This window comes from Miniopterus schreibersii (assembly GCF_964146895.1).
Source record: "Miniopterus schreibersii genome assembly, chromosome: 12".
Lineage (NCBI taxonomy): Eukaryota > Metazoa > Chordata > Mammalia > Chiroptera > Miniopteridae > Miniopterus > Miniopterus schreibersii.
Window position 1 is genome coordinate 34,152,570 of NC_138112.1, and position 12,534 is coordinate 34,165,103.

A 12,534-nucleotide genomic window follows, 5' to 3' on the forward strand; every position below is an offset into this window, starting at 1 on the left:
AGGGGTGATCCTCTCCCTTGTTTCTCTGGACTTGCATCTGGTTCGACATTAGACCGCGTGTCCTAAATTGCAGCTCTTTGTTGTACCTGAATAAACCCATTTTGCTGGAAAAGTATCTGGCTATTTGTTTAAGGTCAACATTACTGAACAACCAGGGGCGGTGAGAAGCAGGTTTTGTCGTATCAAAAGGATGTAGAGATGCCTGGCCGGGCATGGCTCAGCGGCTGAACATCGGCTGAGATCGCAGTTCGATTCCCGGTCAGGGCACATGCCAGGGTTGCGGGCTCGATCCCCAGCAAGGGCAGTGCAGGAGGCAGCCGATCAATGACTCTCTCATCATTGATGTTTCTATCTCTCTCTCCCTTCCTTTCTCTGAAATCAATAAAGATATTAAAAAAGATTATAAATATACAGGACCTTTGCAGAAAAATAAAAATTTCTTTAAAAAAAAAAAAAAAAGGGGTGTCATGCTGACTGGTTCCTGTGGGAGGGAGGGTATGATTGGCTTGTTTCCATAATTTCCCAGAAACCAAAGAACTGAAGTTCACTACTCAGGAATCAGCAGGAACTACACCTGCTTATTGGTCGATAGAAAGGATGTCTGAATAGGGGAACTTGTCCACAGGAGCGGAGGAGTGGAGCTATTCAAGGACTTACTGGCTTTAGCAGATAATTAAGGCAGCAGATAATATTGACCTTAATTTTAGGCCTTAAACTGTAACAACCCTGAGAATTGGAGAAAATACTTACAAATGATACATGTGATAAAGATCTAGTATCCAGAATACCTAAAGAAGGCTTATAACTCAACAACAAAAAAGATGAACAACCCAATTAAAAAATGGGCAAAGGACTTGGATAGGAAATACAAATCAAAAACACAATGACATATCACTTCACACTGGAATGTAAACTGGTGTAGCTGCTGTGGAAAAGTTTTGTGGCTCCTCAAAAAGTTAAACATAGAGTTACCACATGACCCAGAAATTCCACTCTAAGGTAAAAATAACCCAAATGTCCATCAACAGATGAACTGTTAAATAAAATGTGGTATATACATTCAATGTAGTATTATTCAGCTACAATAGTGAATAAAGTACTAATTATGCTACAATGTGGATACACCTTGAAAACATTAGACTAACTGAAAAAAATCTTAACCGAAAGGTCACACATTGTATGATTCCATTTATATGAAACATCCCTAATTGGTAAATCCATACAGACAGAAAGCAGATGATAGCTGGCAGAGGCTGAGGAAATGGGGTGCGCTGGTTGGGAGAATAGGGAGTGACAATTTAATGGGGCTTCCTTTTGGGGTGATGAAATGTTTTGGAACTAGAGAGAGTTGGTGTTTGTATAACATTGTGAATATATTAAATGCCACTGAATTGTACACTAAAAAAGTTAATCTTATGTTATGTGAATTTCACCTCAATTTTTTAAAACAAGGAAAGAAACCATACCCATGTCCCCTTCCATCAAACATATACATTTCAGGCTCTCTTTAAATGTTTTTAAAATTAAAAAGAACACTTGGGCTATAAACTAATCAACTGGTGTCTTTGAAAAGGCACTGGTTTATACTATATAGGTGTGCCCTGCTCCCCATTTACAAGCTGAGAGTCACTGTCCTACCAGATATAGCACTAAATTACTTCATTAGTGCCTACCTTTCCTGCCCTCACTCTTGTAGTTTCCTAAATATAGTAGAGCGCATTCATTTCTTCATGCCCATGAACATAACAATCTCTCAATCTACAACAGTGGATCTCAAACCTAACTGCACATCAGAATCACTTCCAGGAACTTTTAAAAAAATAAATACTTCATGTCTGGGCCCCATCAACTGAATCAGAATTTCTGGGGGAGAGGCCAAGAATCTGGAGGTTAGAAAGTCATTTTCAAAACTCCCCAGATGACACTAATGTATAGCAGCCAGGGTTGAGATAACTTACCTAGAATATTCTATATCCACTTCCCTTTAGCCAAGTGTAGTGCTTTCTAAATTCCAATAAATTTCTAGAAATTTATCCATTTCATTTGAATTTCAAACTATTAGTATAAAGTTGTTTATAAGATGTTATCTTTTAATTCTGTAAATCTGTAATGACACCTTTTTTTCTTCACTTATATTAGTTATTTTGCCTGTCTCTTGTCTTTCTAAATAATCCTCCCTAAGGACTTATCAATTTCCAGTTGTTTCAGACTAGAACTTTTGTCTGTATTATTTTTTCCACTGCACAGTTGTCCATTTAATTTCTGCTCTTATCTTACTATTTCTTTCATTCTACTTTCCTAGGGTTTCATTAACTCTTCTTTCTCTAGATGCTTCAGAAGGAGACTTAGATGATAATTTTTAAATCTTTGTTTTTTCTAATATATGCAATTGAGGGTATAAATTTCCCTCTGAGCACAGATTTAGCTGCACCTTACAAAGTTTCATATGCTATATTCTCATTATCAAGTTTAAAATAATTTCAAATTCCTTTATAATTTCTTCTTTGATCTATAGGTATAGAGAAGTATAGTGTTTAATATCCACACATTTGGAGATTTTATTATTTGTTTCTGGTAAATTCCACCATAGTCAGTAAACATATTGTGAATTATTTTAATCTTTTGAAATTTGTTGAGGCCCAACATAATCAATTTTAGTAAATGTTCCATGCATACCTGAAAAGAATATATATCCTGTAACCTTTGGTGCAATATTCTTTATAACTTAGATCAAGTTGACTAATTGTACTGTTCAGGTCTTTTCGATTTTAACTTATTTTTTGTCTGCTTATTCAAATAGTTAATAAAAGAAAATTTAAAGTCCTCTGCTATAACTACGGATTTCCTTGTAGTTCTGTTAACTTTTGTCTTAATATTTGAAGTCATGACTTTAGGTACATATATATTTAGAATTGATTGTATTATCATAAAATGTCCCACTTTATTTATACTGCCTTAAACTTCACTTTGTCTGATATAGCATAGTTCTACTAGCTCTCATTTGGATAACAGTGGTAGTATATGTCTTTATTCACTCTTTTATTTTCAATATTTCTGTGTCCTTATATTTGAGTTATCTCTTGAAAGCAGAATGAGTTTAGCTTTTTATTCAGCCCAAATATATTTATTTTTTCCTTCATTTTATTTTATTATTGTTGACAGTATTACAGATGTTCCCCCTCTTCCCCCCTTTTGTCCCCCTCCACCCATTCCCCTCCCCTCCCCAAGCCTTCCCCACACTATTGTCTGTGTTCATGGGTTATGTGTTCATGGGTATTTCTCTAACTGGCTTATTTCATTTAGCATAATAATCTCCAAGTCCATCCTTGCTGTCTCAAAGGGTAAGAGATCCTTCTTTTTATAGCTGCACAGTATTCCATTGTGTAAATGTCCCACAGCTTTTTTATCCACTCATCTACTGATGGGCACTTAGGCTGTTTCCAGATCTTAGCTATTGTAAATAATGCTGCTGTGAACATAGGGGTGCATTTATTCTTTCTGATTGGTGTTTTCTCCTTCTCTGTGACCCCAATTATATGTATATTAGCCCTTTAGGTTATGTGCTATACATGTCTAGCACTTTTCTATACAATCCATCTCTTGTTTTTTAGTGCTTTAGCCAGGATATTTTCTATTGACCTATCCTTCAGTTCACTAATCCACTTTTCAGATATGTACAATCTATTGTTAAGTCTCTTATCCTTTTTCTGGTTGTTTTTCTGACAAATCTTTCCCCTCTTTCATTTGTTGACTAACAAGAAAGAGGTACTACATGAATATTTGCAGAGTTATTTATACTTGTTCTCACAAAAGCAAATTAAACTTAAGTGAGTCAATTCTGCTATCATTAGCAATTTTAACAAGTGCAGAAGTTGATCCATTATAATCTAAATGAATGACTACATTCTATTTAAAAGAAACAGAGCTTTACAGAGGATGTATAAAAATTGCCACAATCTAGATCACATTTTATATTTTTAATATAATCCATGTTTTATACTGGCTCAAAGTCAAAAGTATATTTTAAAAAGTTACCCTTTGAGACATCATGGAGGGATCTGGAGAGTATTATGCTAAGTGAAATAAGCCAGTCAGAGAAAGACAAGTATCACATGATCTCACTTATATGTGAAATCTAATGAACAAAATAAACTGACGAACAAAATAGGCCCAGAGACATTGAAGCATATGACAAACTGATGTATATCAGAGGGAAGGGGTGGGGAGGTGAGGAAGAGATTAACCAAAGAACTTATATGCATATATGCATAACACATGGACACAGACAATAGTGTGGTGAAGACCTGGAGAAGGGGTGGGAGCGGGGGGAAGGGGATCAATGGGGGAAACAAGGGGACATCTGTAATATTTTCAACAATAAAGATAAATTTAAAAAATAAGATTTTAAAAAAAATAAAAAGATACTTACTCTCTCTCCTTTTCTGTCAGCTTGTCATTGATATTATCTTTGATTATTGATCTAGATCCCTTATGAATTATAGGATATCTGAGGGGCACTTGCAGGAAAAAGGAAATCATGGAGACCAAATGTGCAGTGTAACCAAGGGCAACAGCAATGGTTCCATCATCTTTTGCTGTAAATTAAAAGCAGAAGAAAACAACTATTTACCTTACAAATGTAGCTATGAGATCACAATAAGTCAATTTCAAAAGAGATTTCATTAAGAAATAACTGGTAGATAAAATATTAATCTTACCTAAATTATATAGTTTACATTTATAATTTTAAACTAAATTATACATTTATATTATAAAGTTAATTCAATTATATGAATTTTATACAAATCTAAACACAATAATAAGACTTGAAATTTCACTTACTATATTAAAACTATTTCCCAATAATTAACATGGTGAGATTAACATTTGATATATATCTAAAGAAAGAATTCATGGTACACTCAAATATTCATTACTTTCTTTCCCAGACTTTTTAAAGACAGAAATAATACTTGAGTCTGTTATACAATGTGAAAATTAGTTTTAGAAGTTTAAACACCATATATAAGCACTGTACATTTTATTCATTAACAACTTATAAGCAATATAGTTGTGCTGCTACACTACTGTAAAACATTATTAATTCTAATGTGAAGTGAAATAGCATAATCCTTTATGGGGTATATCCTCAATATTCATAAAGATAGTGTTGTATAAATAAATGTGTGAAGTCTGAAATACTATAAGGGGAAAAGTTTTAAACAGTAAAAGCAAAAAAGTAAAAACTGCACTGTTAATATATCCTATTTATGCAATTTATGTGGAAGCAACTGTTGAAAAAAATGCATGTATCCTACAGCCAAACATAAGCAAGTGTTTAAGAAAGTTTCACAAGTCACGGAATTACATTTTTAACTCACCATCCAGACTTCTGCTACCATCTACCAAGTGATAAATAATCATTTAGGTACTCAAGACGGAGAGTCATACAACAAAAAGTTTAAGCTTGACCCAGGAGGAAGGAAAAAGTAACAGCTTGGTATACAGTATTCCCAACACACTTAAAAAAGTTCACACACACACACACACACACACGTGCACATACACTAAAAGATTTAATACATCACCTGGAATACCTCTAACTAAAGAAAGAAAGGCTGAAAAAACTGACATGACCTTGGCTTGAGTATTTCCTGATTCTAAGGGTACATTTAACTTCAATTATTAGTAATATTTTTCACATTCTTCTTTTAGATTTATACTTAGTTATCTAAGCATTGCTTTCTTGTTGTAGGAATGCCATTACAGCCATCTAATTCTCAGTGAATTCTCCACCTTTGACTACCACAGCAGACCCTTGGTTTCTCTTTGATCATATTATAAAAACAGGCAACTTTCATTATATGCTTTTCTTCTGCTAGGAATTGACGATAATACTTTATTTATGACAGTCCTTCATTCATCAACGATTAACTAAACTGGGCACTTTTTATATGCTATTTCATTCATTTTACAGATTGAGAAACTAAGGCTCAAAGAAGTTAAGAAACCTGTCCAAGTGACACAGCTAGTATACAGGTGACCTGACACTGTCTCTGTCCTTCAGGCATTCTACCGCACTGTGTCAGAACTTAACTGTGGAGTACTTAACAATTTTTTAAAACTTAGAAGCCTAGAACATACAAAGCATATGACACACATGGACCACCTTAGTTTCTTTGCTCTTTTCTAGTAATGGCAAAGAACACATAAAAAGTCTGTGAGTTCTCAGTGACTTGTGTAGTGCCAGACAGAGAATGGGCTTCTCAACCAATGTTTGATGTTCTCTCAAATCAAACTGATGGAAAAAAATCAAACAGCATTCATTTCAACTGACAATACTGAGTTGTGCCCTGACTAGAATCCTATTTTTTTAATCCTATTTTTAGAGACCTTGTCCTCCCAACCCAGTCCTACCCAAGTACCTTGAATACTACTTCCATTGAAATCTGTACATCACACTACCTTAGAGACTAAATTACACTACATCGTAAGTTAATCACATTATAATTTAATCATCATGATACCAGAGCTAGGAGAAACCTTAAATCACTGAGCCTAATGCTATCCATTTAGAGATGAAAAAAATGAGACCTAGATGATATCCGTGGCTTAGTCTAAGCCATACAGGTAAAAATCATGAGTGATGGGATAAGAGGGAGAACTGTGTGTACACCCTGGCCCCCAAATTATCTATCCATGGAGTGACAGCTGGACCGGTAAGCTGCGTCAGAGGTCACTGGATCCCAGCCCCTGCTTTCTGTCAAGAGGGAGGCCTATCAAATTTAAACTACCCTAAGGACGTGATCTTTGAGAACCTTCTTTGGAAGGGAGAGAAGACGAAGAAGAGGACTTTGAGTAATGCAGGATAATACTACCCTAAGTTCGGACTTTCCTGTATGTGCTTCACACTAAACCTTTCCTTTCCTATATGACCTGACAGAAGTGACAGAGGCCTCTTAATCAGCCTCCTAAATAGGTCAAATGCAAACTAGAAATGTTTAAAAAAATTCTATCCACTGCTAAACACTCAAGCATCCACCTTTTTTCCATATTACTGAAAGGGTGATTCTAAAGAATTACATTTGCATATTTTGCGACTACATTCACATATCTGTTAAAAAACTAAAAACTGGTCTTCTGGTATCACCTCTTTTCAATGATTAAAACAATTCTGCTTAAGTTTAATGATAAGCAAAATTGAGAAGTCTACACATGCAAATCAAAAACCAAGAAGAAATAGCAAAACCTGGAAACTGGATAACATTGGAAATCAGCTTCGGCTCCAGTTATTCACCCTCACCATCGTTTCCACCACCTGACACCCCGCTCCACCCATTAAAAACCCACCCCAGGTTGCTTCCTCTTCCAGGCCGTAGTGCTCAGTCACAGCCTCGCTGTTAAACACCATGGTGTTGGATTTCCAATATTGAAGCTTTATATTAAAAAACATTTTAAAAGGACCATGGGTGAGGCATTACAGGGCCCAAGGGAATTCCAATACCCTCAAAAGGAAAACCACCTCCTGGTAGGGAAGTCACTTTCATCACCCCGAGACCACTGAACCTCCAGTGGGAAAATGTGAGCTCATGTGGTTAATTATGGCTATTGCTGGCCACAAAACCTCAGATGTCACATTCTGTTGCCAATCACGTTAGCTAAAAAACCAAAAGGTTTAAGGTTTCCAGCATTCCAAGATCTAAAAGACTTTTTACCTGCCAAAGCCAAAACCTGGCTCTCTGGGGTGTACTTTTCCAGTAAGCATTAATGACGTCCCTAACACCTAATGCAGAGCAGAGGTTTGTGTTCCTCATGCTGCTGTGGGGTCAGAAAGGTTACAGATGAGAGTTGTGTAGGTGAGAAGAAGTTGGAGAAGGAGTTCAGGGAGAAACAGGAATAAACTGTAGGACTCAGGAAAATAAAAATAAAAACACCTGATTAAAACAATATTTTAAGTGGCTTCAAACAAAACAAAAACCTGCAGTTTCCTCCTCATAATAAATATTTCTGATTTGTTTTTTAAATGTTGGTAGTTACTCAGGGTTGTAGCTTTTGTGTAACTTTTTGGTAATAAATTCCACAAACACACAATCTCCATGATAACATTACAAATTAATTCAAATGTCCCTTTGACTTATATGCTGGACAAACTATTAATATTCAAATGCATCCACGTACAATAAGTGATCTAAAAGCTCTTACCATCCTGCCTTCCCACTCACTGAGGCAGCTGATTTGTTAAGGAACCAAGCACCCACTGATCCAGACAGGACAAAATATTTAAGACTCTAATCACTGCCACAGCATCTATGGAATCATTCCATGTTCCCAATGAGACACTGTTTGACATATGGACTCTCCTTTCCAAGAACTCATGCCTGCATAAAGGGATACAGACACAGAAGGAAATCTGGGTCTCATTACCACAAAAGGCTCTGGTGTTATAGATTACTTAAAAACACACACAAACTTTTTTTTTTTTTTTACAAGAAATGTCTCTGTCAATGGAACTTAAATGAATACCCTTCAACGGACAACTTACTCCCATTGTGTCCAGGTCTCTGACATAGTCTAACAGTAACTGAGCCATTCAGAAAAGCATGGTAAATTCTGGGTCACGATGGAGGAGTTTCCCAAACAGTTTTAACGCATGCAAGGTAGTCTATCCCAGCAAAGTCTCATTGACACCATAGGATAACCAGTTTGTAATCCTTCACTAGAGTTTTGCTGAGAATGCATCGGTCACAGAACATGAACAAGCTGTGAGAAGCTTGGAAGAGGTTATTATTCTAAACAAAAAGAAAACTGCATCATGACAGGAATCACATGTACCTTAAAATCAGGCTGGCCCGGGATGCCTTTACTTCCGCCACTGGTTAGCATGAGTCTTTGGAAAAATTAATCTCTCTGAGCTTCAATTTTCTTGTCTTTGACAAAATTGAGTGTGATTCTTTCCCTCACAGAAGAATTAATAAACAAGAGAGCATCGTATATGATACTCTATGCTACCATATTTCTACTCATCCAATCTAAACTGTCCTGCTACCCTTCTCCCAACAGGGGAATACGATCTCATTTTACGACACCTCAGCCATCATCTTTGCTAAAAAGACTTTCCCGATCCCCTTCTGATAGACTGATTATGCCCATTTCTTTGAGTCCCATGTATAAACTTCTGGGTGCCTGACACAGAGTATGAATTCAATAAATATTTCTTGATTGGCCTGATCACAAGTTTGATGGCCTCAAAAGGACCAAAATCTCACTGAGGTAGGATCAATGTCTCAATCATCTTTGTACACTCTCAGCACCTGGCACAGCAGACGACACACAGGGCACTCAGTAAACTGAGTATATGGAAGCGCCTTGCCGAATGCTCACATAAGACTTTAAAGTCCAATACTACCTACCATATGAGCTTCTTAGAATATCTGATTCCTAGGAGTCATGGGGCGTGAATAGGGCATTAGAGTAAAAGTAAACATTTATTTCCTTTTATCTCATTTCATTTTTCAGCAACTTCACTAAAAAGTTGAATTTATTTTTTAAAGAGTATGAAGAACTTATTCAGCTTGTTGGGCATACACAAAGCACAGGTAGCTAACAAAAGCTATGAATCTAGGAACAAACAACTTCAGAGAAAACCAAAACAGAATCAAGAAACACCCCAGAGTGGATTAAGGTGACCACTCACCAATACTGACAGCCTTGCTTCCCTTACTGCCTCCCTTCAGATCACTCTGTATTTAGCAGCCAGAGTGACTTTTGAAAACATAAATCAGCTCATATAATTCCCCTTCTTGAAATCTTTCAGGGGCTTCCCATTTGAGAATAAAATATAAACTCCTTACAGTGGCCTCAGAGCCTTGGTTGACCTTTCCTGCCTCCTCTGACATAACTCTTTCTCTTGCTCACTATGCCCCAGCCACACAGGTCTGGTCTTTTCCTTCCTTCCTCCCTTCCCTTCCTTCCCTTCCTTTCCTTCCTCTCTCTTGCAACTAATTTCAATTACATTTATATGAGCGCCTTTTAAATGAAAAACATTTTCAAATGCTATCTCATTCAATCATCATAATGAATTAGAGATGTAGCTATTACCTCATTTTACAGGTGAAGAAAGTAAGCCCCGAGAGATTACATGATTGCCCAAAATATAGGACTTTTCTCCCATACCCCTACCCTGATTTTTTTAGATATATCAAGCCCATGCCTCCATCCTGACCTTTTTACTTGCTGCCCCCTCTTCTAAGTAATGCTTCCCCCAAACTGTAGTATAGTTGGTTCCTTTCAGCCTTCAAATTTTCTGTTAAGTGTTTCCCCTTAGAGTTTTTCTCTGCTTTATCTAATTAGGTATCCCTACTAGCTATGACAGCATATTCCTTTATTAAATACTCGGTACTTATTTTCTTGTTTATTGGCTCAGTGGGCTGTGTATGCTCCATGAAAGAAGAGAACATATTTGTTTTTTTCCATCGTCATATCCTCAAAACTCAGCACAGTGTCTGGCTCAGTTAACATTTCTTCAATGAACCAATGTTCTGTATCCTTGGAACCTGGCATGGGGCTCAAGGTCCTCAGTGGCTTCGTTAAATAGATGATGAGGAGAAAGATGTGTCATGGGCTTTAAGACACCATAACTTTGCCTGAAATCAACACTAAAGCACATTTGTATGACTTACAAAAATTGGAAGGAACACTGTACGGTGAAAAACAGGCAAATCCCAGCTAGATTATTACCTAGCTTTGTGGTCTCTGGCAAGTCACTGATAGCTCATTTACACATTGTAAAATGAGAGTGTACCACCCTCCTTATGGGATTCTTTTGTTTGTTTTTGGGAGAATTAAAGATAAGGCACAATGTCATGCTTTTATAGATATACTCTTTGCAACAGTCATGTAAAACACGTAGGACAGAAATTAATATATTCACACTATCAATTAGGAAATCAACTCAAAGCGTGGATGGCTTCCTCCAAATCAAATGGTGTCTAGAAAGCAAACCAAGAACTGAATACAGGTTTTCCCCTTCCGGTTTTATCACTCTTTCATCACATCCCAACTACTTGTGTTGTAAGGGTTGTTATAAACGCCAATAGAGGCAATAAATTAAAATAGTCTTAAATGTTAAAGGACCATAAATAACATTTCCTTTACAGGGAAATGGAAGAATGCCGGAATCAAAATTGGTAATGCTTTATTCCTGAATAACTTTGTCCCAAATAGATAATATGCTAGCTTTGAAAATAGCCTATAAAGCACATTTAGACTTGGGGGGAAAGCCTACTTTGCTAACAATAGAAAAAAATATATTTTATTGCCAAATAAAGTAAGTTCTTTTCTTTGGCATACTGGTAAAGAGATTAGTAAAATTAAAATATTTTAAAACCAGCAATTACTATGAATCATAGTCTATAATATCTTTAATACAAATGTTTTAATTAAAAGAGAACAGAAATGACAGAACAAAAATTTAGCCTGCCATAGTGGGAATATCACAAAATAAAATTTTGATAAACATTTCTCATCAGCAGAAATGTTATTTTCTAAATAACAATAGAACAGATAAATGTTTGTTATTCTTTGATTTTCATTTTTCATGAAAATCAAACCAAAAGGATAGAGAGGTTAGAAGTATTCTTAAGAACCCCACTGTCTAAATGTCTTAAAGCTCTTTTCAAAACCATTTCCTTTTAAATGTCAAATATAAAGTTCCATTTTTTTCCATGATTAGACCAAATAGTCTTTTAAGTCTCCTGACAGGGAATCTGACTCTATATACTTATAATTGGGAGGGGACAGAAGGTCCAAAAACCCTTCCGGTGAAAATGATAGATATGTTAATATCTCTGTTTCCCCTGCAACATACCCACATACTACATACAGCAAATCTTTAGAAGTAAAAGAAATGAAATACCTTGGAAGTCCTCAGAATTGGGCAACTTGACACCACATACAAAATAATCCTTATGCTCATTCTGTGAATATAACCAAAGAATGAAATGAACTCTTTTTATGTATAAAGCAAAGAAACTCCAAGTCAAATCTCAAAGAATTCAACAGGTCAGTGTTAACTCAAAGATAATACTGTCTGAGACTCAAAATATTGTTAACTGTTGAAGTTGGATGTACATGATGATTCATTATACTACTATCTCTATATTCATATATACTTGAAATTTTCTATAATATAAACATTAAAAACATCACGTCTAAACAAAAAGCCATGTAAAATTCTTATCATAAAAATATCCTTTGACCAATTCATAGCAATAAATGAAAAATTTTAAATGGAATTAACAAGATTCTATGAGAAACCTAAAACCCTATTAGCTTTCCTCTCAAAATATTAGTCTTTTAAATTAAAACTTTGTCTTTTCATTAAAAAAAAACTCCACACACATCAAATTTAGCAGATTTGGTTCTCTAAAAAGTAATCTAATCAGTTTCAGTAAAGTTTTACTTTTTGCATTTACTCTAAGAAACTAGATTTAAAAACTTAACAGTGTGACAGGAATATCTGAAGAAATATTAATA

General features: G+C 35.6%; 1 protein-coding gene across 3 annotated transcripts in view; it reads right to left on the reverse strand.

The window, feature by feature from the left end:
- UVRAG (UV radiation resistance associated) overlaps positions 1–12,534 on the reverse strand; it is a 242,905-nt gene that overhangs the window by 101,606 nt on the left and 128,765 nt on the right. For all 3 annotated transcript variants that reach the window (XM_081154782.1, XM_081154783.1, XM_081154784.1), the window contains 2 exons: positions 11,915–11,975; positions 4,430–4,595 (listed from right to left, as the gene is read on the reverse strand). In XM_081154782.1, coding sequence (XP_081010908.1) covers positions 4,430–4,595; positions 11,915–11,975 — 227 coding nt within the window. The remainder of the gene's footprint in view (positions 1–4,429; positions 4,596–11,914; positions 11,976–12,534) is intronic.